This window comes from Tetrao urogallus (assembly GCF_951394365.1).
Source record: "Tetrao urogallus genome assembly, chromosome: 3".
Taxonomy (NCBI): Eukaryota; Metazoa; Chordata; class Aves; order Galliformes; family Phasianidae; genus Tetrao; species Tetrao urogallus.
In genome coordinates this window covers 74683213-74711183 of record NC_136815.1, presented here as the reverse complement: position 1 = coordinate 74711183, position 27971 = coordinate 74683213, and the positions used below count along the sequence as shown (strand labels likewise).

Here is a 27971-nt window from a genome sequence, read left to right as displayed (position 1 = left end):
TGATTTTTTTCTTCCAGCACCAGCACCTCTGACAGAAAAAAAAAAACAGCAATGCATTAGTGCACAAATTAACCACAAATCTCTTCACATTCAGAAATGGCCGTCAGTTAAAAAAGAAAATAAGAAAGCACTTTAAGTACTTACCACTAATAAATAAGGAACTAAATGTATGTACAAAATTATACATGTTTATTTGAATTATAAAGCTCAGAAGGGTCTCCCTTGCTAGAACGAAGTGGCAATATTAGATATATTACATTATGACAACCAATTTTATATTTATTATATAATTATAATAATTAAATAATCATGTAACACTGTCTGAATTTTTAAATAAGTCTTAAAATAAAATAAATTCACAGGAAGATAAATGAAAAATTCAATTCAGGATAACAAGAATAATCTATTTGAATGTAATTATATTCTTGCTTACAGGTAGATCAGTAATGGGTCATTATTTTAGAATTCAGTCTGACTTGAGGGATTGAATTAAATTAATACATACTAAGTATGGCTTGGATCCTCCCACATCAGCTATTTCTCTTTTCTGTTCAATTTTCTCCTCCTCTTTTTTTTTTTTCCTTTTTTTTTTTTTTTTTCTTTTTCTTTTTTTTTTTTCCTTTTTGAGTGTTCACCATGCTTTGTTATTCTGGTCACTTTTATATCTATATAAACATATGTATCTGTGGGATTCTAAATTTATGTGAAATGGAATGTTACTGAGTAACAAACATACAGCCAATGGTATAGGCCTTGCAGTAACAGATCTGGATACGCACAGGAGCACAACAATGCTCTGGTCTTCTTAAAGACCATGCCCGTTCGCTGAAGGACTTCCTTCCTGAGCTAGTCACAGCAGAGTTGTAAACTGCATATTTCCTTGCAGCTTTCAAAGACTTAGTCAGAAATAATTAGGAAAGTTGTGTTTTTATGTTAGGGTTTCCAAGTATGCAGTCTTCCTTTTATAAACCTTCATTTTACTGAATATATACATACCTACTATCTTTTTACTTGCTGCAGAATTATATAAAATCAGTCTATATCATTTTGAATTCTCTTTCAAAGATACTTTAAAATATGTATGATTTATTTTTTTCTTCTTTTTCCCTGAATCTTAAGTCCTCATATGTTATACAAACAGTCTTGATTTCTTTCACCACTTCTTTTTTTACATTGCTTCTCATTAACTCATTTGAATCATATATTAAAAAAAATACCTTTGTTTCATCAGGAATATTTTTCCGACAATAACATTGCTTAAAAATGGTGCAATGCTATAAAGCACCTGAGCTCCTCTGGATTGGCTCTGTCTTCCCATCAGGTGCTCAATCACTGGTTCAGGCCATATAGCATTTCTGCTACACATGGCTTTTGATATCTTTATATTTCCAACAATTTCATTACATTTTATATATCCCAGTGTTTATAGTGATGTCAGAATTTTCTTCTTGAACCATTTTATTCAATAATTCTCAACGCTTTACTCTGACTCATTACAGTAAAATAAAACTTTTGTAATGGAATTCAATATAGAATTTTCAAACAGGTTTTTTTGTTGTTGTTATTCAATAACATATTTTATGATTGTTTATTTCTGCATAGAGTTTAAAAACAAATGCTTAGCTTATTTATGTAAAAAAAAAATCATTTACATTTTCAGAAGACCTAAAAACCACAAAGCTGAGTAGTTTTGGAATAAACAACCAATGCAGCAACCACCTTTCTACTTTTTTATCTTTTTTTTTTAGTAGCTAGCAACATTCTTTGACTAGTTTTGTTTCCTTATATTTCTGTCTGTTTTCAACTGGAGAAACTGTCTCATCTTTCCAGTTATTACTGCTTCTTGACAGTGAGAAGCAACTTAGTGTGAGATTAATGGAGGTATCCTATAGTAAATTAATATAAGAAAATAATGCTTTATACCAAATAAATTGCATGAAACCATATAAATTGTAGGATTAATACAGTTGTTAACAATATCAGAAAATATATGCAAAAATGTGATAAAATGTTTCCACCTTCTGTTCATTTGTTTTGTTTAAGCTGACCCAAAGTCACACTCTCTCTCCCCACTTCCTATCCCACTGGAATTAAACAGATCAAAAAAGCACCAAATGTAATATTTGTGTTTTGATACACTGCTTGGAGCAATGAATAATTACCAGGCTTGCCCCTCATCATATCTCAAAAACAAATAAATTTCTGTCAATATTATATTCATATTAATACATATCATGTTATGCAAGAACCCCTTTGGATTAATAATGACATGGTGTCAGCACAATTACCAAAGCAGCTCCTCTAGCTGTGAAAGCTGTGAAGAACAATTTTATTACAAATTCAGGGAAAAACAACAACAACAACAAACACATAGCCAGATTTCTATTCTTTGAAATTCCACTGACAGTATTTAAACTTTCTGATACAAATAGCTATTTTCTGGTAGGCTTTCATAGGCTTTCATAGACTTTCATTTTCTTTCTGGAAGTCTGTTATGTGAAATCAATTTCTCATGAAAAGGCATAGGGATAGTAGACCTTGGTCACATTTTTTTTTCTTCAGTGTCCCATGTAGTTCAACAGGATTTGTAATTAGATATGAGTGCTTGGATAGATATTTATTCATTTATTTAACATTATTTTAAAAAAATGATACAAAATGGTACAGACAAACTTAAGAGAATGAGAATTGAAAGCATTAATATTTCAGTATCATTCAGTTTCTCTAAGAAATAACAAGAATGTACATTACCAGCAGCATATATGCTGTAAGACAAAATATCTATATTTAAAATGTAATATTTAAAATGTAAATATTTATATTTAGAATGTAAAATGTAACAATAGGTGACCTGTAAGGCTGAGTTACTGCCTACCACTTCAATTCTACTCAAATGTAGATTTATACTTAGAAGACACTGAGAAAGGAAAAGGCTACTAGGAGACTAATACACATCTTGATTACAAATAAAGAGGTGTACCCAATGAGAAATGTTGTCTTGTTCTTCAAGTGGATTTGCTTATATTTAACAGACTCTAAATAGTTACCCTGTGATCAATAACTGCCCAGAGGTTTCTGAGTCAGGCAAATAAGAGTATACTAAAGGCTATATGAGTCCTTGAAGCTTCAAGAATGAGTCTGTGTTAAGGAAAATACAAATACTATCCAGGTGGCTGCCTAGCAACTGTGCAGAAGGGAAAGCTAGTACAACACAGCTCTCATGGTTAATTACACTCATAATTACTTCCATCAGTTCTGTGCCTGTAAACAGTTGGATAATAATCAGATGAAAATCGTTGATTCATTGGATTTACCTGCAGAACACAGTGGTGGAGCATGCTTAAAGTGTTTAGATTTGTGAAAATGATTAAAAATTTTTGTGAACAAAGGCACATTTTCGTAACATGCATACAGTGCCCCAAGATGACTGAAACTGAAACACTGGAGCAGCAATCACAATAAATACAGGCTGAAAATCTCTAAAAGAACACTTACTGGAAGAATCACTGTCACATTGTAGTTGCTTGGACTAGGTTAGAAAACAAGATATGACTCCAACCCAAGCCTTCATTAGACAGGACTTGGAGAATAGAAGGAACTAATGGCTAGTATGAAAAAACTGTAAACAGTGGCTGTTCTACAGTGTGGTTATCAGTGTCACTTCTTTGTTTTGACAAGAACCTGTGAAATAACGGACATTGAAGGAAACAAGTATAAAGGAGCTATTTTGACAACAAAAAACAGTAATGTACTTGAGAAGCATACTTCAACCTATCCTCAAAAAGAAGATGTGACAACTTTTTTTGCTCAAGTCAACAGAAAGCAAGCCAAATAACATTTTTGGACATGGAATCTTATCTGCCATCCAAGTCTCCGGTGGTGCTGTTATTCTCTTCAAGAGATATGGAATAGGCAAGCAAAAAGTCATCTAAAAACCTATATCACTGACTGTGGTCTACATCTGTATTTTAAGTGCTTTCTGGCAATATATCAGGAACCTGCTGGACAGGTCTTACTGGTATGTTGTAGCCATGTATTGTCTGAATACACTTCAGAAAATGTGCAGTGCTTCAAAAAGCTGACAGAAAGATGCTGCTTCCTTCAAAGACCACATGCACTGATGTACAATAACTCCATCTACACTGTTGAAAAGCACATGCTTCTTATGATGACATACAGGTGGAACTCAGGTGCACTACAGGTAGTGCAAGGAGAACTTTCCAAGCTGACATGTGAGATGATGAGTGCTTGCTTTATGAATATGTGCCTTTCTTTGAAAAGGGGCTATTAATGGACTTCCTGTGTAAAAATTCAGTAATATCTTCACTTGCAAGAATTTCTGTAAATATATTAAAATAGAATTAAAAATATATCTCCGGTTCCAATTGAGAACAAAAGCAAAACAAATGATGCTTATCTTTGCGATTTTTTTTTTTTTTTGCAATTAAATGTAGAGATGTTGTAAACAACAATGTATCTGTGCACATTATCTCATTAAGATTGTCCCTAAAACTTTGCCTTTTAAAGATACACACCAGAGTCTAGTGGGAAAATGCATAATATTTAGTTATTCGAGTCTTTGTTAGTATTTTTTAATTATGCAAAAATTTTCAAGTCTGAAGGATGTTTTTTACAACCTAAAAAAACTATTAAGAACCTACAAGCAGATTTTTTTTAATTTTTATTTTAAAAATATAAGCAAATTATCTAAGTGACAAATAGAACGAGTATTTGAATAGAGAAGTTCCCAGAGAACTTCAATTGCTACAAGAAATTATAGACAGGTAGAAGATATTTTCCTGCTGTCTACTGCTGTTCTACTTAACTGCTGTTCTGTTAGAGTTCTGCTCATTGATTGGCATTGCTCTAGCAGATTAAAAATCTCTGAAAAATTTCAGGCAATAAAAAAATTTGTGTACTCATTCTAAATTATAGGTATGGGCAATCACAAGAGGATTACCTGATTTTCATCAGTTTAACACCTACAACAGACCACTTTCATGGTCTTCACTTGTGAAGTAAAATTGACTTGTTTTTTCTTGACTTAAAAAATACCTCTAAGTTTGTGAAAATCACTAAAGTTTTTTTGCTAGTTACTTATACAATCATTAAATAATTAAAATCTTCATCCCTTAGAAGAAAATATTATGCTTCTATCTTTTATCTTTTATCTATTCTGCTTTCCCAGCAAGTTAATGTAGGTTTGTGTGATAAAATAAATTTAGAGGAGAAAACCCCGGATAAGAAAGCTTGCAAGATGATGCATTAAACAAATCCAGTCCCTGCCTCTTGAAGAAATTTGTTGCTGTATTCAGGATGTACAAGAGAGAAGTTGGGAGTTAATCATGCATTTGTAAAGGCAAGCAGGAGAACAGTCCAATTGTTGATGTTAAAAATGATCAGTTCTGACAAAACCTGCAATATGAAGAGAAATAGCTGCATTTGGAAGAACAGGAAGTGGAAAAACAGAGTTTAACAAGTATGCCACAGGGAAGAAATAATGTCAAAAATTAGAAGTTATTGCATGCTTGGAAAAACACTGCAATTTAAAATGATGGATGAGATATGAAGAATAATGAAGATCTAGGTTAAAGATTTCTTGTAGTTTAACACAGAAGATAGCTAAGCACCACATTACTCTCTCAGTCTGCTCCCCCCCATTCCCAGTGGGATGAGGAAGAAAATTTTAAAAAAGAAGAAGAAAGAAAGTGGAATTTGTGGACTGAGATAAAAACTATGTACTAGGACAGACAAAGGAAGAGGAAAAAAAGGATAACAGTTAAGATAATTATATATATATATATATACAAGACAAGTGATGCATAAGCAATTGTTCTCTACCTGCCAAATGATGCCCAGCCAGTCCACAAGAAGCTGAAAAACTCAAACATCCTTGCCTCTGTGTAGCACTGCTCAGCAACATCATGAAATATCAGTGTATTATCAACACTGTTTTTCACCCAAAGCCAAATCAAAGCATCACATCAGAAACTATGAAGGAAAAATCAACTCAGTTTGAGCTGAAACCTGGACAAGAGTAAATTATTTTTGGCACATATAACTGCATATATGCACCCTCCAAAAATGTTAATCATAAGTATTTTTTTATTGCTGTGGGACAAAACAAACAAAAAGAAAACCAACACTGAAACACAATCAATGAAGATTTAAAAAAATGTATTTTATTTGGAAAGTGGAATCTTGTCAGCCTTCCATCTAGAAATTTCAGTGGATAAAAAGGCACAAGTTCATTTACCTGACAGATAAGCAAATGTTAATGAATCCCTTGCTGCTACTTCCAAACAAAAGTATTACACAAATCTTTTTGCAGGAATCACAGAAAGCATTCCAACCAAGTACCAAACAGCTATGACATATCTGTGACACTGGATTTAATCTGAGGTGGTGAATCTGTACAGTATCTTATAATGTGTCTTACAAGTAGAAATATAATCTGGTATTTAGTAGAAAGATACTCTAGCATACACTTTTTAATGTTGAAAATCTTTTTTAAAAAATTACTTTAATAAGAGATAGGAAAATCTTGCTTTAGAAAAAAATGTTATTTTGAAATATTTTTTGAAACTTTAACTTCCCTATGAGAAGCAGTGCTTTTGATGAAATAACATTTTCATCCCCAAAGCAAAAAATCTCCTCTGAATTCTTCTCTCAGGTGTTGATTTTAGTTTTGTCACTTTTATAGTTACAAAAATATATAAGCATATACTGAAATAAGAAAAAAAGGAGAATTAAGTTGCCATTTTTCTTGTATGCATGTACCACCATAGAAAATATATATGGATGCTCTTGTTACAAAGCTTACATATTTGTGTAAAATTTGTTCAGTTGATATGTCCTACAGTTTAAATATTAAATCAATATGCAAATAGTTTGAATAAGAAGTTTCTTCACTCTGCTTGTCTTAAGATATTCAAACATCAAAACCTAGATGCATTTTGTTTTATTTTGTTGTTGTTGTTTGCATTTATTTTTCTCCTGCAGCTTATCCAGACCATAAGTGCAGTAGACAAAGATGATCCTCTTGGGGGACAAAAATTTTTCTTCAGTTTAGCAGCTGTTAACCCTAATTTCACTGTTCAGGACAATGAAGGTAAAATTCTCTGATCCATGGAAGTTTGATCTTTACTACCTCGCATGCATTCCTGCAATATTTTGAATTTACTTATATATTCCATCAACAAATAGAGAAGCCCATAAAGCTGCTGTTAACAGCAAGATAAATTGAATTTGAATGTTTGTGGTTTGGGACTTCTATATTTTCATCTGTGTATGGAAGGCAAAACTTACTTAGGAAAAAAAAATAGGATAAAATAAATTATAAAGAAAATCAGTGAATGTTGGTTTGGAGTAAATAACCAAATAAAGGGAAGATAGGACAGAAGAAAGCTTAAAAAATGGCTTCACCTTCCAAGTTCAGATGTTTCACTTTAGCTTTCTGTCACATTTATGTCACCTGATTTTCTGTTTTGCTTCTTTCTGATGATTAATGAAAATGATGGCTGATAACACATGGCCACTTTGGCTTTACTTTGATCCTTGATCAGTCCAGCTTTTATCAGGAGACGCGTACAACACGTCCATTTCAGCCTTCATCACCGGTTCAATAGGGAGCGCTTTAGACTATAGAAGAAATAAATGAAGGGAGATATCATAATACCTTCAAATATGTTAAAGTTTTTTGACTTGGCAGTGGGAATAATCCTCTATCAATGATGAAGATTACAGGAAGTAACAGGCTGCAAACACCATGAGGAAGATTCAGTTGAAATAAATTATATAAGTAGGTAAAGAGAATAATTGAAGTTGAACATTTAGGTACTATATAGATTTCTCACTAGCAGAGAAAGGTATTTAAAAATACATCAGACACATTGTTTTTCATGTTGAGTGAAAACAAATAACATAGATTCACAAAACAAATCAAAGGATGCAGTAAAAGAGAACTTTGTGTTTCAGTTCATGGAGGCCATGAAGAAAAAAGTCACTTAATTTTTCAAGCAAAAATTATGTCCTAGTGACCATGCAGAGGCATTGACCTTGGTATTTCTCTTCTATGTGAAATTATTTTCTTTATATTGTATTAATTATTTAGTTCATCTTGAATTTGGCTCACAAAACATTTACCATTTACCTCAAGAAATTCATTTGTGTGATGACAATGAAATTTTCTTTCTAATGGATTCAATCTGAATTTTCTCCCTTTTGGATTTGCAAGTTAGCAACTCTAGTGTTGGGTCACAGTTTTAGAAGTATAAGGTAGCTTTGACAATAGAAGTGATATTCTTTTGCTGTTACATACTACCTTCATTTCTTTTCTGGCTACTCAGTGAATAGATTTGATGCTGAAGCATACTACATATGTATTATTTTTGTTGGGCCACAAGTATAATTTAGTAAATTCACTTCTCAAAACTGTATTTTTTTTTTCCAACAAAAATTCTACTCCATGTGCAAAGGTACATAATTCATTGTTCTACAGTATGTTGAAAGTCTTTTGGTGTGGAAAATCTCATCCTGTATTTACTGATAGCATTCCCCTGTGTGTTGTCACAGAAGATCCATAGGAGGAATCTTTCAGAACAGAGTGCTTGCTGAACAGCGTGAAGTGGAAGGTTATTTTTTCTCAGTTGGCCGCTTCATTTCAGGGCTTTAGCCATGGAATGGAACTGTGTCGTGCACTGCATGCATTAATCCATAAAACATTTTAAGCTTTCAGAAATCCTCTTTTCAAATCGCACTCAGAGGTGTTGCAAAGGCACAGAGGAACAGGCCAGCTGTATGTAAAAAATTATAAATAGCTTTCTGATTAAATGGGAATGTCACTAGAAAAGTCAGATATGACTATGAAATGAGGACTAGCCCATTTCAAAATACTAACAGTGACATAAAATATTATACTTTGCACGTACTATATGTGATACATTCTTTATTTTCCTTTTATTTTATTTTATTTTTATTTTTTATTTTCCTATTTTATTTATGCAAAATAACATTATATTTTAATCTATCTAGATAACACTGCCAGAATTTTAACAAGAAGAAATGGCTTTAGTCGACACGAAATAAGTACATACCTCTTACCAGTGGTGATATCAGACAATGACTATCCAATCCAGAGCAGCACTGGCACACTTACCATCCGAGTTTGTGCCTGTGACAGCCGAGGGAACATGCAGTCCTGCAATGCAGAGGCCCTTCTCCTCCCTGCTGGCCTCAGTACAGGGGCACTGATTGCCATTCTCCTCTGCATCATCATCCTGCTGGGTAAGAAAAATGTATCTTTCCTCCTAGAGCAAATGCTTCAGGTCTAACACACTTTAAAAAATCATACAGGTTGGCAGAATAAATGATCATGGGGTTTGCTTCTTTTGCAAGAGAAACTCAATGCAAAATTAAAAGAAATAAAGGCAAAAACTGCCTGACACTTGAACGTAGTAAAAATGAAATCAAGTTTCAGACTTCTAAATGCATTTTTACTATTGTCTTGTCTTTAAGAAAGATGATCAGGCAGAAGGAATAATGTAATAAAAAATCACTTTCATGTCTTTTGTTTTAACTTTTTTGAGATAGAGAATCTCTTATTTAAATAAATGCTTAAAGTCATCATGCAGTATGTATTTCACACAGAATTAGCCAGTAAATAATATTTTTACCATATTAAATCAGTTTATCCAAAGGTTTCTATGCTGTAATAAAAAATTTGTAAATTTTTTAAAGTTTCCATTTTGTGTTTCTCAGAATATACTTAATAATCTGTAGTTCAGGTGGAAAACAGTTTGAACATGCTCCATACTAAAAAATGGGAAAAGATCTTCAGAGTAAACCTGGCTATTTTAAAACTCATCTAAATTACCAGAGGAGCACATAGACAAAGCTCATGGTTCTCTGCAAAAAAAGCACATTTTGATGCAGTCTCTACTGTGATATAGACAGTGATCAGGTAGAAATGGACTGGCAAAATGTAGATGAAATAAAGCTGTTGTATCTGATGGAATCACTACTACAAATTGTTCTGTCCTTACCCATTCTTTTCTCTCCCTTAAAGTTATAGTGGTGCTGTTTGCTGCTCTGAAGAGGCAACGAAAGAAAGAGCCTTTGATCCTGTCTAAAGAGGACATCAGAGACAACATTGTGAGTTATAATGATGAAGGCGGTGGAGAGGAAGATACCCAAGCCTTTGATATTGGCACACTGAGGAATCCTGCAGCTATAGAAGATAAGAAGCTTCGACGAGACATTATCCCTGAAACGTTATTTGTACCACGGAGGACTCCTTCAGCACCAGATAACACAGATGTGCGAGATTTCATTAACCAAAGGTTAAAAGAGCATGATACTGATCCTTCTGCACCACCGTATGACTCGCTTGCAACCTACGCCTATGAAGGAAATGATTCAATAGCTGAATCTTTGAGCTCCTTAGAGTCAGGTACTACTGAAGGAGACCAAAACTATGATTACCTCCGAGAATGGGGCCCTCGGTTTAATAAGCTTGCTGAAATGTATGGTGGAGGAGAAAGTGACAAAGACACTTCTTAACCTACAGTAGGCTACATTCTTTGTTCCTTTGAGCGGAAGTAATTTTACAGACACCTTCTGCACTCAACAGTATTTAACATTCAGGAAAATTTTCCTGCCACTCAGCACAATGATTTCCTTTAGAATTTGTTTTCAATTTGTCCATTTATGTAATTCATTCTTTCTAGTAGGATGCCACTTGGAACGCGTACAGTATTTTATTTAATTACCTTCCAAGAGCCAAAGCTATGGAAATTCAGTGTTGTCCTTTTTAGTAATTAAAATTAAAAATACCTTACCTTCAGAAATTTGAACAGGGTGATAATCCCTTAAGCAACCTCATGTACAAGCCGCTTCTGTTAGGTACATGTCCTACCCTTGCAAGTGCAGCTTTTAAGAAGACAAAGAAGAAAAAATCCAGTATGTTCTGTTCTGTACATTAAAACTGAAACAAAATGTACACGTGGTGTTAATAAGTGTAATATGCAGCTGGTTTAAAAAAAAAAGTTTGTGCAACTTCATTTCATCAAATTCTATCTGCCGATGTTTTATATTTATATTTTTGTATTTATTTTTAAGAAATAAACCAGTTTTTACAACTATTTTGATGCTTTCTTGCTTTTTCTTGCCATCAGTTCCTGTCTTAAAGAAAGCATGATATTTCTCCACTGGCAGCACAGCCAAGTGTCACTGGTTCTATGCTGCTGTCTGCTGCATGCATGCAGTGCAGCCAGAAGTGCATAAACTCACAGGGAGAGGATCAAGTCATAGATCTATTTGCTTGCTCAAAAGTGTTACTTTCTACAGTTGTCATGTTTAAGAAAAGTTTTATTTTTGAACTAACTTAATGATATCTTCTTAGAAAGATGGAGTGCAATTTTGTCTTGAATTACATAATTCTAAAAACATGTTGATAAAATTAACCCGAGGAAAGAATTCATTTTGAAAACTTAAACTTAAAAATGATTTTTAAGTTTAAGTAATGTACCAACATTTTCCTATGGCATGTACCAACATTTTCCTATGGCAAATCACTTGACAAAACACTGCATTCTATTGCAACTATCTGAGGGTAAAGTAATCTCCTTTAAAGCTGCCAGGCTGAAGACTGACAAAATGTCAGAAAACTAGCACAAACTCCCACCCAATCTTCTTAGTTTTCTGATGGCTTGGAAAAGACTAGCAAAAAGAAAACCAAGCTATTAGCCAGCCATAACAGAAATCACACACTAGCTATCATATAAAGTAGGCATTCCAAGATGTTTTAAGATATTTTTTCTTCCCACAGTCTCTAGATTACACAAACCTATTCAGTGAACAAGCATTCTGGGAACTATAGACATTTCTGAGATTGGATAATTTCAGAGGAAGAGCAGGATGTCGTAGAGTCTATATTTACTTATTTATTGTGAAAGAAGTACACCTGAAGGACAATCTCTCCTTTTCTATCTCCCTTAACTTCTTGCTGGCATAAAATCAACAAATATTGAAAATACATTAGTTCTTTGTAAAGTGCATTGCTGCATTCTTATTATACCAGATATTTCTTCTCCTAAATTGAGAGATTAAACGCAGTGAAGTTGAAAGCTGAATACAGTGCCATTATGCAAGCTAGTTCTGTGCAATGAAGAATGAATTTTTATTGATTTGATATCAAACTAAATTATTTGATCCATTAAGAAACTTTGAAAATTATGGATTTCTCTTCATTTCAATCAAAAATATCTTCATTTTTATATTCTTTAAAAGAAAAATAATTCTTAGATATTAAGAAATATCTTAGATATTTAGATGTTATAAAGTTCTTTTGGAAGCGTGACAGATCATGCAAAGAGTTCTTTTTTTTTTTTTATGACTATTTAGTGAAATTGGTCCTATTTTTCCACCCTTCCTAACCTTCATTTGTCCTTTAGCAGCATGTACTAGTAAAAAATAAACAAAATTCATTGATTCAATATGTTTATAGCCAAAAGACTCTTCCAATACTGTTTTCTCTCTGCAACAGCGTTGAGTTCAGATCAATGCCACCTGACATAGTTAACTGAGTACTTACCAGGACAAGATAAAATAGACTGTAATACAGCTGTTTGTCATCTTTTGCTAAAAATAGTTTTTGGATAAATAAATGCAGTCTACGCTGTTACCTGCAACTCAGTAAGAATCTCTGGGGAAAAAATGACATACAACTCTCTGAAATATATCAGCAAATATCAAAGAAAATTCTACTATTTTTGTTTGCAACATATGTGCAATAATAGCATATCAACAAAAGAGTTTAGGCTTCCTTGCTTTTCTCCAAATCAGGAAATTACTGATGTGATTACAAAATTTAGTAAGAGCTTTCCACAACTTCATTGTTTTATCAGAATCTGTTCACAGCAAGATGAACTGAAACGATTTCAAGTATTGGGTGAACCTAATGAGGTTTCAACACAGCAAAGTGCAAGGTTTTGCACTTGGGCAAATCCATCCAGGCATCCATACAGACTGGAAGGAGCAGCCCTTGAGACGATCCCTGTGGAGAAGGACCTGAGGGTCTTGATGGATGAAAAGCTTAACATCAGCCAGCAGTATGCTCCTGCAGCTCGGAAAGCAAATGGTATTCTGTGCTCCATCAGAAGAGGGGTGGCCAGCAGGGAAAGGGAGGTGATTGTCCCCCTCTACTCTGCTCTTGTGAGGCCCCATCTGGAGTACTGTGTCCAGGTCTGGAAACCCCAGTACAAGAAAGACAGAAAACTATTGGAGAGGGTCCAAAGGAGAGCCACAGAGATGTTCCCTCCAGAGGAGGGGACTGGAAAACCTCCCCTATGAAGACAGGCTGAGGAAGCTGGGCTTGTTCAGCCTGGAGAAAAAAAGGCTGTGGGATGACCTCATTGCAGCATTTCAGTACCTAAAGAGAGCCTTACAAACAGGAGGGGAATCAACTCTTTGAAAGGGTTGATAACAGTAGGACAACGGGAAATGGTTTTAAGTTGAGGGAGGGAAGATTTAGGTTGGATGTCAGCGGGAAGTCCTTTACAGAGAGAGTAGTGAGATGCTGGAACAGGCTGCAAAAGAGGTTGTGGATGCCTCGTCCCTAGAGGTGTTCAAGGCCAGGTTGGATGGGGCCCTGGGCAGCCTGGTCTAGTATTAAATGGGGAGCTTGGTGGTCCTGCACGTGGCAGAGGGTTTGGAGATTCATGATCCTTGAAGTCCGTTCCAACCCTGGCCATTCTGTATTCCTGTGATTCTGTATTCATAACGTTATCTATCTACTGCATTCAATGTATTATGTAAATAGTAAACATAAGGAGATAAAAGTAAATAAAAGAAGATATGTGAATATGATTTTTTTCTCCTCAAAAATGCCATGGGCTTCTCTATAATCTCTGCAGTTTTATAGTGAAATACTCATTCTCTCCTCCAGTATGATTGAATTGGCTGAAAAATCACTTTCAACTTAATTGAAGATGTAAAAAATAGCAATGATGTCATAATCTTTATTTTTCTTCTTCTTCTTATGTTTTCTCTTTTTTACAGTTAATCTTAGTTGCATTCTAAAAGAATATTATAGAATCATTATTATCATTTAATAGGCCAATAAGATAATCTATCCATCCCATCAAGCAGGAAATCACAGGGACAGCTTTTAAAGTAATGCTTTAACTTGAATGCAGATTTCTCTCTAAAAACAAAACAAAACAACAACAACAACAATTAATAATTAGTAATATATTCATATATATTATTCATATAATAATATATTAATATATTAATATATTAATAAAATTAATAAAATAAATAATAATAATAAGAATTATGATTAAGACCAGTAAATAAAAAGATAGTCCTATGAACCACAAGGACATATTACAACCATGCCTGGACAATAAATGAGTATATATAATCAATTTAGACTGATGTGAAATGATGCAGTGATTATTATTACAAGGTGAAATCTTCTAAAAGCAAATTATATGAAAACCTTAGCTCAGTATTAAGTAAATGTAGAAAATAAAGCATTAAGATTTATACAGAAAGAATAAAAAATATATATTGATATGCTATCATATGGTATTTATTGATTGCCACATTGAAAGTCCTTATCATCTTGCTCAGGTGACATAGGTTAAGCCTAGAAAAGGTAAAGTGGTTGAGAGATGACCAAAGGCAGATGTTCTGGGAGTTTTTTCTTGTTTGTTTTGTTTAGGTTTTGTGAGGAATTATGGAGCAGGCTAGGATTATTCAGCTGACATCATAGATAAGTCTGTGAAAACATGAATGATGGAATAGGAAGAATCTACTGTTGACTGTGCTTTTTAGCAAGAGAAACAGGAGTCATTCCCTCTGCCCTCAAAATCATGGGGTAATTTTACAAAAAAATGCTTTAACAACAGAATCTAGAAGAAAAGTAGATGGCAATGATAGAAAATTTTTTTCCAACTTTTTAAACTCAGTTTAAGCACACCTTGCCTTTTAGCATAAATTGGTTCACAATATGAATTTATTCTAAGAAAATGTATTTTTTATATTTCAAAGACTTTGCTAACAGTTGTTAGGTTTAATACTTATATATTTAGGTTTTGTATTTAAATTGCCACTTAATTTCTTCCTTTGAATGAAAGTCAATCAGACACATTGAAAAATATTATACTAAATTTATCTGCCATAAACAGCACTTTATTTAGCAACAGAAATGGGTGAAACTTGCTGATGAAAACTGTATTATTGGAAGGAAACTTGTCTATTTTCTCTTCTCCATGTTTGAAAGTGTTGTTTTGCTTGCTACTCTTTATTGATGCATTCAAGGCAGAATAGTGAACAAACACACACAAAAAAAATTATTTTGAATGTCAATATTGTGGATATGGCAACTGTACGCGTGTGTGTCCTTAATAAATATATGTATACATGTACACAAAATATAGGCATGACATGGAAAACATGTTTCATTCATATTAACAAGAACCAATTTTGGAAATGTCACGGTAACCTTTCTAAATGACACTTCCAGCAGAGAAACTTCAGACAGCTTCCATGCATAATTCTGCCAAAAATGCATAAAACTTTCTGTGTCATCATCTCAAAACAGTGACCTGAGATGTCTTGACATAAATGAGGCTGAGAGTAAAGGAAGTGAAAATAAATAGATTTTTAAAAAACCATGAAGGTTGTCTTCTGGCCTTTAGTTACAGTATCTGGAAAAAAAAAAAAGAAAAAAAAAATGTATAAAAGAACTCCATTGTTGCTAAGAGTTGAATCTCTCTGGCCTTATTCCATAACAGCTCACCATCAAGTGACAGAGAGAGAGAGAGAGAGAGAGAGAGAGAAAGAGGGAGAAACCTACTCTCCTACTGCAAATTTCCTGATACACAAATCATTTCCATAGCTCCTATATTGTCACTTACATTACATCATGTTGCTCTATTTTCCTCAACTGTACTTTGGATAGGCTTGCTTTGGGAATGATTCAAGGCTCCTACATAATGACTTTTTTGGCAGAGATTTACCTATTTTTATATGGAAACTGGCAGATTGGATTACACATGTTCTAACAAAAACTACATTCTTACCAGACAAGTAGTATTCTACCTCTACTACAGAGTCTAAAAAGAAAATAAAATAAGTATTGGTAATCACTACTCATATAGTTTGGAATTACTGAGTTTCAGATTTGTGAAAAATCATTCCTGATATGTAAAACCATCAATCCTTAAGATTAACAATTTAGAGTTACGTATTTCAACATTTTCTGTCTGTAAGAGTTCTTTCTTAGCTTCACATTTGTAAACTGGAGATTTAAAATGAAAACTACCAACTACAACAACATAAACAAAAAATCCACAGCCTTATTCTGATTAAACTACTTGTGAGACACTCTCCTTTTATAGTGATGAGCACCATAGGAATGACTGAAAGAAACATAATCCCTGATAGTTTGTTGTAAGCAGAACAGAGCAAATTAAATGATGTTTATTGGTCAAGGATATTAATTACTTATGAAGTGCATTCTGGCTATTCTTCATATTTAGTAAAGCAGAAATCTTAAAAAAAAACAAAACACCAACACATGACTGTGCATTTAAAAACTAAATGCACATAGAAAGAAGAAATAAGAACAAACAACCTCAGTAATGGCATTTTTTTGTAACCTTTGTACTGAAGTATTTTTGGAGTGCAATGGCAACTATTGTGTGCTAAAAGTCATCAATTTTTTCTTTTGAAATGTAACTCTTTCCATACTACATTATGTAATAAATAATGCCATGGGTACAATTTTTCAAATTTCTCTGCTCTAAGACTCATTCATAGTTTACCCATTCATAAAAATTTGAATTAATTTCAAACTCGATTGAGTCTAGATTGCTTCATTGTTCCCTGTCTAGCAGAAAAGACTGTACTAGTCCTAAAAAACAGAAGCTCCTACCAAACTGCCCAGTGAAACTTCAGAATGCTTCTGTGATACGTATCAGGGATATAATAATAGCAATTTAAAGCTTTTCAAAAAAATCCAAAAGAAAACTTGTGGGAGTCTGTGCTAGAACACATTTTGATGCCTCAGTCAAATGCTATTATTTTCAGCCAAGACTTTTTTTTAAAAAAAGGTTTTTATTAATGCAAACAAAATATTTACAAAGAATTTCTGACCATTAGCTCTAAACATTCCTAAATTACTGACTAGGAAATATTCAGTGAAAACACCTCTGTTCTTATTTCCTCTCACTGGACAGAGGTTTGCAGCTAAGATAGAATACTGATATAAATGAATACACAAGATATTAAGTTTCTGCACAGAAAGAACATAACTGCTGAAATGATAAATACTAAGAAATCAAAAATATTTTGTTTTGGTTTTTTATAACCTTCCCATAATACATTCATTTCTGTTGTACCAAGTTCTTCCTAGGCAAAGTTAATGATCAGGGGCCTCTTTTGAAGGACAGTGAAGCACAGGTATGGTTATCATGCTGTGGTGGATTGACCTTGACCATCTGCTAGACACCCACCCAGCTGTTCACTCATCCACTACTACAAGACAGGAGGCTAAATGAGTAGTTTTAGAAGCTGAGAGGGTTGAGATAAAACAAGATTGCTTATCAATTACCACGATGGATAAAACAGACTTACATTGCGTAAAATAAATTAGATTTCCTGATAATTAAAATATGTTAGGTAAAGGGAAATAAAGGACAAAAAGTAAAACATCTATCTCTCGCCAAATTTTTTCCCCAGGCCAAGCTTCACTCCTCCATTCCCAACTCCCTTCCAGCAGCACACAGGCTGGAGAATGGAGCTGATGTCTGACCCCAGCAGTTCCTTCCTGACAGTCCTTTCTCCTCACAATGTGCCCTCTCTTCTCACAGAGACCACCCCTGCAGTCTCTCTTACCAGCACCTGGGCATCTTCATCCAGTGCTCCTCTCTCACATCAGATGTTTACACACATTTTCATTTTCTTTTTAGTTTTAGTTCGATTCTGGATAGTTTATTGGCTTTTCCAAGTGCAGTTGACCTGTCCTACCATAAAGACTCACTTTCCTGAATTTTCTCCCATCTGGGCACAGAACTTTAAGCCCTTGCCCGTGTCATTTAGTATTTCCTTTGTTTTAAGATAATGGAGTACTGATGGAGAAAGAGAGAGAGGAAAGGCTATCACAAAAGCCAGTTTGAATAGAAGATTCATATCCAGTGTTACATAGCAAGATGTTGAATAGGAGATTGTGTTTTTTATTTTTTAATGTCAATTAAGTTATTCCCATTGAGCTAAGTAGGGCAAAAATACTGGATCTCAAGACTTAACACACTTCAATTTCTTCTGGAAAATATCTCCAGATTTCCCTTTGACATTTCAGATCCACAAACACAAGAGGTTTCTCAATAAGTATCTAGAACCTCTGAATATTGTGTCCACTTAGATATGATTAGCCATTCATTAATTACAGGTTTAAACTCAGAACAGTCTCTTAATACAATGTTTTGTACAGATGGAAAATATAGGTGGAACACAAGTGGAGAGAAGAGAAATCCAAATGCTAGGGGTACTAGAATCTTTGTAGTTTGTACTTAGTGACCAGTACAATTAAAGGACAAATAAATCAACTCCTAAGGGAGAACAAGATCCAGAGAGAAGCTGGATGTCCTCTTTACAAAGACGAATCCTGTTTGTAAACCTGTATATTTTGAAATCTTTTATTGCCCAACTGAGTTGCAAAGCAGGAGAAAAGAGAGATAAAACTTAATTCTAGGGATATGCACCTCAAAATTCACTATAGTCTCTTTCGGAGGCCTATAACTCAGTCTCAAATGGGATTTGATAGTTGTTATATGACAGAATAGAAATACACCCTGGGATTAGTTAGTAAAACTATGAATGTTTGCTCGTTATGATTTGATTCACAGGCATGTCTTGACTCATATAAAGCTTCCCTTTATTCATCTTGACTATCAGAATAATATCAAATTTCTAAAGCGAAACTACTTGGATAAAAGTGGTTTAGCCTTCTACATTTGGTTCAGGACATAACATTATTCTTGCAGATATAAAACAAGCTTGCAAACTGAAAGAGTGTATTTTAGTTAAGAGACCAAACAACCCTCAGAGTATCTGCTTTGAAGATTGGAGTCTGTATAGCTCCAACACTATAAAGATGATTGATTGTTCTTCATTACTAAAAGATGCTAGCGCTTTCATCATCAAGAAAAGCATGTGTTACAAAACACAAGTATGCCTTAATACAATTAACTAGAATGGCAGTAGGCTTTGTTGAAAACACCAAGAACAGATTTGAGTGTACCTATAAAAAGCTGTAATTGGAAAAGAAGAGAAAATCTTTCTCAAAGTTTGTTAAGGAGAAAAAATAATAATCTACGAAGCTAACAAGAATATTCACAGTTTGGATAGCAGATCTACAGCTTTGTAGTTATTTATCACTTTTCTCCTTTTCAATGAAGACTAAACATTTCTGTGATTACATCCATTAATTTAATTATATAACTAAAAGCAATATTAATCGACATTTGTACGCACATACTGCCTGTGTAAACACACTGAAAATAACTCCTTCCAGTCAGTGTCATCTATTTATAAAATTCTAAGCCATTTAATGCACAAATAATCTTACATAATCTATTAAGGGGAAACCAATTCATTTTTAAAAGGAAAATGCCAGACAGGAGAGGGGAGCACTCCAGTTTTTGCCTAGCAACTAAACAGTATAAAATGGATGAGCATCAATTCATTCTGCAATAGGATAAATTCAATCTTATTTATAAAATAACAGGAGCTGAACAATAAGTTCCACTGATTCTTGAGCTGTGTAAGTATAACACAAATTACTAAAACAGTATAACAGTAGAATATTACTGCATTACTTTTGAAAATGGCAGACATTTTTTTCTATCATCAGTTAGGTTTTTTCTCCCGTTAGCAGTAGATACACCTCAAACAGTTGAGAGGTTCAGTTCAGTTTTGACAGACACAGAAGTCAGATGATGACATCCACAAACTACTTCAAAGTTTTTAGGCCATAGAACCTCTTGGTACCTTGATATTCTGTTGTTGATATTAAATAAAGTAGAGCCCTAAGTCTGGCAATGGAATTTGATTTACTGTAAGGAAATGTTCATGTAATTTCAACAGCATCCAATCTCAATTAATCAAAATCAACTACTTCATGGTATCTGAGTTTCCCATCACTTTCACAGTTAGAGTGGATTTTGTCATGCACCATTCAGTACAGAGAGAGAACAGGCAAAGATAAAACATATAAATAAATAAGAACTTCCTATTATAATATACTGCATTTGAGAAACCGGTATGTACAAGGTAAAAATCAACTTGTTTATTCATTCTAAAAATCCACCAGTCCCTCATATATTCCTCAGTGAAGATCTGTTACAGAGCTAAAAAATGTAAAACACAAGACTACATATTTCTTAATTTTCTTAAGTATAGCTGGTCATAAACTAATCTATGTTCTGGGCATGAAGATAATTAAGGTAAAAAAGACTTTGAAGTAGATTTTACTACTATATCCTGGTGTCATTCCAAAGGGAAGTTTCATTAACTTATTTTCTGTGTCAGATGGATAGGGAAAAGAGCAGGAAAGAAATAAGAAAACCAAAAAAGACAGTGGAACTTCAACATCTGTCCTGATTCATAAAAGCAACCAGAAGCAATGCAGCTTGTTTTCACTTTAAATTAGTCTCCAAAAAATTGTGTAAGATTGACAACTACCTGTATTTTAGTCTGGAATTTCTATGACTGAAGATCTCCCATATCTCTGACTGACACTGCTATTTTTCAGTGAAAATTACAATTACTATTTCTTAATTTCTTTGAAAATCAGTCCTATACATGCTCATAACACATTGCATTTAATGATTTCAGTATACTTGGTTACAGGTTGGTGTTATCTTATCCAGAAGATGGCAAAAATTACACAAACATGGTCCATTTTTTGATCTTCTTTGTTAAGTGTTTTTCCTAAAAGATACACATTTTGAAAACACCAGGGCCACTAAGGGGAGATTCAAGCATATATGTCTGCAGAATACTCTATACACTAAAAATGTTCTGACTTTCAGCCCTGTATTTCTAATGCCTATGCTCTTCTGCTGAATATGCAAAGAACAGCATATATCAGTCATATTTTCTTGAGTATATTCAAATAAAAAAATGAGATGCTAAAATTAAAAGCTACCAATTATGACCTAATGCTTTATTGTTAATTCTTGAAGAAAAAAGTTATCTTGACATACAGCAAACTGCAGTTTATTTTTACAATATGTAAAACTGGAAGTAGGTTAAATATTATGACATTGCCAAGATCTTCTCAAACTAAACTCTTGTCTCCTATCTTAACTGCACACAATGAGCAAAAGAAATTTTAAAAAGTATGCAGGAATCCAATAAAGGACTTCAGAAAAACAAGTATAGGTCATGACAGTTCCAGTGCACTGGAATATCAATTTTCTCTTATTGAAGTACAGCTAGTTCAAATTTCAACATATCATTAGAAGTATTAAAGTTTACAAAGATGAAGTTGCTCACTAAATGTTTGATATAGATTTTTGACTGCACAAGCTATGCTATTATATGACTAAGAGGTATATGAAATAGCACAGGGACTTTGAACTAGAACACCACATTTATTTTCTAGACAAAATCATTTTAAAAACATTAACCATCTCGAACTGTGGGTGGGTGAACTTGCTGTACTTGTCTCAGTTCATGAACGCTTTTTTCATTGTGTTGTCTTCCACTCTGGAAGTGGTGGAGTTCAGCTGTTCATCAGGGTGAAACCACAACGCTAACCACAGCTTTTTATTTAAGTATTGGTTTCAGGTGTGGAAGAGAGAAAGTTACATCATGACAGAAAATGTTTATTAGTTTAGCTTATTCAGAGACACTTGTACTTTTTTATCTTTGTGAGTTCTTGCCTTGGAATAACAGATCAGGACATAAACAAACACTTCTAGATTTTTTGTTTATATTTGATGGAGCAACTCATTAAACCAAGCAAGGAAGTAAAATCACAGTGTAGTGTAATGATATATTTGGAAATCAAGATACTTTTTAAATAGACTTCAAATCCTTTTCTTTTGATTTGTAGCTTTGTTCTCCTCCCTCCCAAACAATATTATCATTACTATTTTATTTTATTTTATTTTATTTTATTTTATTTTATTTTATTTTATTTTATTTTTTAAAATTGTACTATGATATTTTCAGGAGTCATATTAAGCAACAGTACTACCAAACTGCTTTCAATTTAATATTTTGGGCTCAATCACGTAATGAGAGCATTAATTCCTTCTACATGAATTATTAGATTGTTGGAATCATAGTTTTTTTCAACTGTATGATTATAAGTCTTTTACGTAAAGGATACACAAGTACTAGTTGTTCCATAGTAGCACTATAAGTGTAATTTGTAAAGTACTAAGAATTAGAAACAGGAAAAAATTAACGTCTCTCTCTTACAACAGTGTAACACAAGTCCCCATAACAGTTTGAAGGCCATGCAGCAAATTGCCAGGCTGCGCTGTCCTACCACACCCACTGTATAGAAAGACAAGATGAACTGTGACATTTTCCTACCAAAGATGCCATCATAGCAGCTGTGAAGCAGTGGGTCACCTCTTCTGGTGCAGATTTTTATGAGCACAGCATGCAGGCTCTTGTTCATTGTTGGGAAAAAGTGCAAAGCTAATAGTGCTGACTATGTTGCAAAATGATATTTTGTAGCAGAGATATTGCTCTATCAAACAGTGTTATTGTGCTTTTTATTATATTGTTGTTTCCATGAAACTAAACAGGAAACATACTTTTGTAGTGATCTATAGACTACACAGTATACAGACTGCACACTGACAACTTGGGATTCTCTTCAGCATCTCTTCTGGATGAACTCTCGGAAATGTTTTAGCTCATTTTCAGCAGGCAATGGCATCCTATTCAGGACTTAGACGTTCCTGGTCAGTTAAACCTTCTAATGCCTAAACCCATGGCTATTCTAGCATCTTTCCTCAGAAAACCACATGTATGATTAAAAGATGTAGTTTTTTTTTTTTTTTTCAAATACTATGAAATGAAAATACAGTGGTGTTGAAAGCTTTCCCAAAACACATTTCCTTCAAAGGTGATTCATTCTTCATTAAGGCATTCATAGTCTAGAAAAATGGACATATAATTTTCTAAGGAAGCTGTATCAATGGTTGCAGAAGGCATATTTTTCAAGCTGAAAAAAAAGAAAAAAAGAAAAAAAAAAAAGTAATCTTGTACAGAGTATTATCCAGGAAAAAGTGCTTTCTAAAACATGGTAATTGAACACCTAATTTAGCTGACTCAACTTCTGGCATCATAACATCTGTAGCAGTGAAGCAGATCTCATTTTCTCCATGCAAATTTTGAAGGAAGTGTGATTTAGTTATTTTGCATTTTAACAGAACAAAATAAAATATTGATATGCTCTCATGCTCCTTACAGGTAAACATTAGAGATTTTTTCTTTAGATATCTTCTTCTATTTTTTTTAATTTTTATTTTTATTATTTTTTGTTTGTTTGTTTGTTTAAAAAAAAGCAGGCAGGATTTTCCCTTGAAAAGCACAAATCCTTACTTCTGGTAAACCTTTTGAAAAGGTGTTTCACGGCTTATTTCTGTGGATGTTACGCCCTATCAACTTCTTACTTTTCATGCTAGTTTGTTATCTCAGGCATTTTTTCAGAGTTTGCTCTGCTTCTCCTTTTTACTGGCAGTGTGGGAGAGTTTGCATTATAAAGTGAATGGCATCATTTTGTGAGGGAGACCTTATCTATTAAAGTCAAGTCAAGAAAGACCTGAATTCTGACTTTCTTGAACACCCGCTGCTATGCAACCTGTTCTGCAAAGCTTGACTATCTGTACTGTTTTGCTTCTATTCTGATCATTTACTAGATTTGGCTAAGAACTGAACAGATGTGATTAAATGCAGAAGGCATCTACTAACATTCAGTGCTGGCCTAGAGGAAAAATGGCACATGTAGCTTAATACAAACTGTTACTTCTGAACTTATTTTTGCCAAACCGCAATACTCCTGTGGAAGGCTTCAATTTACTTGTGATTAAACATAATGCCACCCAAACAGATGGGCAAGGAATATAGGTGACCAGAGGTCATGCATGCACATCTGTCACTGAGTGGGTTTTGAGGTTTTTTGTTTCTTGTTTTTAGGGGCCTTTGGAGAAACATTCCCAGTCATGAATTTGAAAATTGGCTCATTGCTATTTATGCATAACATGTATATTCTAAGACAGTAAATTACAGAAAGTTTTTTTTTTTTAATTACAAATAAAACAAGTTTGAAAAAAATTCCACTTCAGTTAAATAAAACTTAAGTCTAGTTTAAGACTGAAAAAGCCTCATCTTTCTTGACTATTCTTTTTTTTGCTAGCTAAAGCATTAGTTATTAGTCTTGATACAGACACCACGTGTGAGTATGAAACTTATTTACTTCAGCAATTAAAAAGAATTTAGGAAAAACTCCATTCTAGTAACTTATTCCTTACACGACTATATGTTATCACTTTCCTACAGAGCATGAGAAGGATCAAACATCAAAATATGTATTTTCTCAAACTTATAAAGAAGAGGTAAATTTTAACAACTATTATAATAACATAATAAATTGTGACCAAAATACAGAAAAGAAATAAACCATTTCAATAGCGCTAACAATATGCAGGTACTTGCATGGAAAGACATTCACTTCACGTGAATAGAAGCATGTTTCATTGAAACAAAGCAAAAACCTGCTGAAGAGGTGTTGCGTATTGAATAGATTTGATTAAATTGTGCTTTGAGGTTGTACTCTGGTTGGAATTGCTGCTGGTCTTTACATTTTCATTTCATTCATTTTCTTCTAAGCTTTCTATGTCTATCTCTGTGTTGTGGAGTGCCTATCTGAAGACAAAAATCTTATGTGGTGTTCAGAAGTTTACATAAACACATCCTTTCTGCATTTCAGAATTATGGGACTAAAACTCAACACTCCAAAATATATATGGCCATATCAGTGCAGTGCTGAGGTCAAGCTAATCCACCTTGCCTTTTGCACTAACTACAGCCATCAGGATCCTTTACACTGCTACTATCTCCCTCTGCTTGACTCCAGGGGCAGTAAGTATTCCTGAAAGACAGATCAATAGGAAAATGGCCACAAACTATCATGAGTTCTTCTGTACCAGGAGATACATACAATTATTCTTTGATTTCAGAAAGTGAAGTCCAAGTTGTTTTTAAACTGTTCAAGTTGCAGATGTTAATCCCATCTCTCTAACCTTTTTTTCACACCACACTGTTTTCAAAATGTAACCAACATATCAACAGAGAGAGACAGAGCTGTACTTACCTTTTTAAGGCCAGAAACAACGAATGTCATTTAAGCATTTTGCATAGGTTGCAATAAGTACAGTACTAACTTGCAGAGCTCTCCAGTACCTTCTAGGATCAGGTCTCAAAATTGCCTTACTACATTTTCAGTTGACAATGGCATTGTATTTAAGGCTTCTAGAGATAGTTTTGGTCAGTCATGTCCTATGAGCTTTCTCAGCTTGTTTTACATTGCTTCTGCTGTTAACTTTCTCTGCTTTCTTGCTTACTTATGAAAATTGCCTAGATCGTAGTCTGACCATGCATACGAGAAGCTTCTTTGAAATTGACCAAATGCCAACTTAAGAACCTTAAAAATGGCCCTGGGAAATAAGAAATAAAGCATTAATAGCTGTTTTAAACTTCATGATAATATGCCAAATGAAGGCCATACAGATTAATATCATTAATGTTTAATTGACTGCTGCTATTGCCTAACCTTTAGATAGCTACTTTTCATTAACTGCGTCTTTACATCACAATTAGATAAACATAAACTAGCAAATATGATTGTTTTTTGCACTAGACTGAAATGAGCAAATGACTTTTTATAAATACAATAGTTTTCATACATACCTGCTTGAAAGTAGAGAGCTGAATCCAAACTACAAACTAAATACAAACTACTGGGCCCAAGGTGATTGTACTCCTTAAGCAGCATATGTGGATCCATATCCCATATGCAAAGTATTCTTTAAAACACTTGACCACAACCTTTTCCTACCTAAGATTCCCCAAGATCTGGAAACCTACTTACGTATACTCATTTTGAATATGTTAGGTTTCTGTTTCTCTTTCTCCTTCACGGCAGCTTCATCCAACAAAACCCTCTTGCTTTTAGTCAGATAGAGATGGAAAACAGAACTAGAGAAAACCATGCAATGAGTTTTCTCCCTTTTTTTTTTTTTTTTTTAACAAGTAAGGAAAGAAAGAAAGAAAAACATAGGCACTGTGTTTCATTGTGATGCGATATCAATGCACAGCTGGAGATGAACATCCTTTCGATGGTAGATGAGTCCAAATGAACTTGTGGAGACATCAACCTTTTAGGAGAAAGTTAGTGATAACGAACATAGGAGAGATGTCAGTTTAAATGTCTTCACTTGTTATCTAGATAGAAAAACAAAGTACTGAAGCATTTGGTGTGTGGATTTGTCTAATGCAGTCAGAGCTGTATTTACAAAAGCTTTTTAAATTTACTGGAAGGACAAACAAGAAGCCTGAAACATAACATGAGCACTTATTCATTTACATAAAGTACTGAAAAAATTTTCTAGAAAACACATGTGGTTAAACAATACAGATGAGCCAAACTGCAGCACAGCTGACACTAAAAATAGAGGTTTAATTCCTACAAGGTTCTTCCATGTTTGTCATTCATTTCTGCATCATTCTGTCACCTACTTCATGGTGACTAGCACTTGTTAGACTGTCTGCAAAATAATTTACTAAAAGATGAACTAATTCATCTCAGAAACTGCAGAAAACTATTCTTCCTTCCTTCCTTCCTTCCTTCCTTCCTTCCTTCCTTCCTTCCTTCCTTCCTTCCTTCCTTCCTTCCTTCCTTCCTTCCTTCCTTCCTTCCTTCCTTCCTTCCTTCCTTCCTTCCTTCCTTCCTTCCTTCCTTCCTTCCTTCCTTCCTTCCTTCCTTCCTTCCTTCCTTCCTTCCTTCCTTCCTTCCTTCCTTCCTTCAGCTTTCAGTTGTATTTGCTAAAAAAAAAAGAAAAAAAAATCAGTGGATCAGTTACTGCAATGGGAGCAACAGAAGCACGTTTTCTTCTGCTGGAGGAAATCTTTGCCAGCAGCAAGTTTGCCTCTGAGACCAGTTGTTAAGATTGCTCAGATGAACTTGAGATACAGCCTTGTTATTTAGCATAAGGCATAATGCCTAGTACGTGTTTGAGATGTGCACAATACACATTTGAAATACCTGTAATAGTTAGAATGCAACTTCCTTGGAGGAGAAGCTGGCTCCTCAAGAAGAATTTTAAAATGAATTACAAATTTGTAATATGTTTTTCATCACTTTCTGTACAATGTTTTGGTTTTATTTTATTTTATTTTATTTTATTTTATTTTATTTTATTTTATTTTATTTTATTTTTTTAATTTATTTGCCACATGTACATAAAGGACAAAAGTTTGCAAAAGAAGTTTAAGAATGGAGAAAACAGACAGACTGTAATGACAGAATAGAAGAAGGCAGTCGTGGCAAAATGTTTTGAATGAGAGACCAAATTCCACCAAGCAGAGGTCAGAAAAGTTTTTGGAGCATTAGTGCATCTGCATAAAGTCTTATAAAGGTAGTCATAACCTGTTATAAGTCTGATAGGGACAACTCTCATTCTGACATGGAGAAAATTAGAACATAAGCTCCATATACAAATTTTTAAATTATTTTGTAATAGTCAGTTATACTTAATTTTTAAACTATATTTTTAAATGAAGTTTAAACTTAATTTTTAAATTATATATGTATAATACATATTTATCTTCTGTGCCTGTGTATAACCATGTGTAAAATAAATCCTATATTCTCC

The 27971-nt window shown here is 33.8% G+C and overlaps 1 protein-coding gene across 1 annotated transcript in view; it reads left to right on the top strand.

Annotated features, from left to right (window-relative positions):
• The window catches only part of CDH10 (cadherin 10), a gene marked incomplete at both ends in the record, with an annotated part of 57035 nt that extends 46475 nt beyond the window's left edge, over positions 1–10560 (top strand). The window contains 3 exons of the mRNA XM_079533610.1: positions 7003–7111; positions 9034–9285; positions 10067–10560. Coding sequence (XP_079389736.1) covers positions 7003–7111; positions 9034–9285; positions 10067–10560 — 855 coding nt within the window. The remainder of the gene's footprint in view (positions 1–7002; positions 7112–9033; positions 9286–10066) is intronic.
• Positions 10561–27971: the final 17411 nt, after the last annotated feature.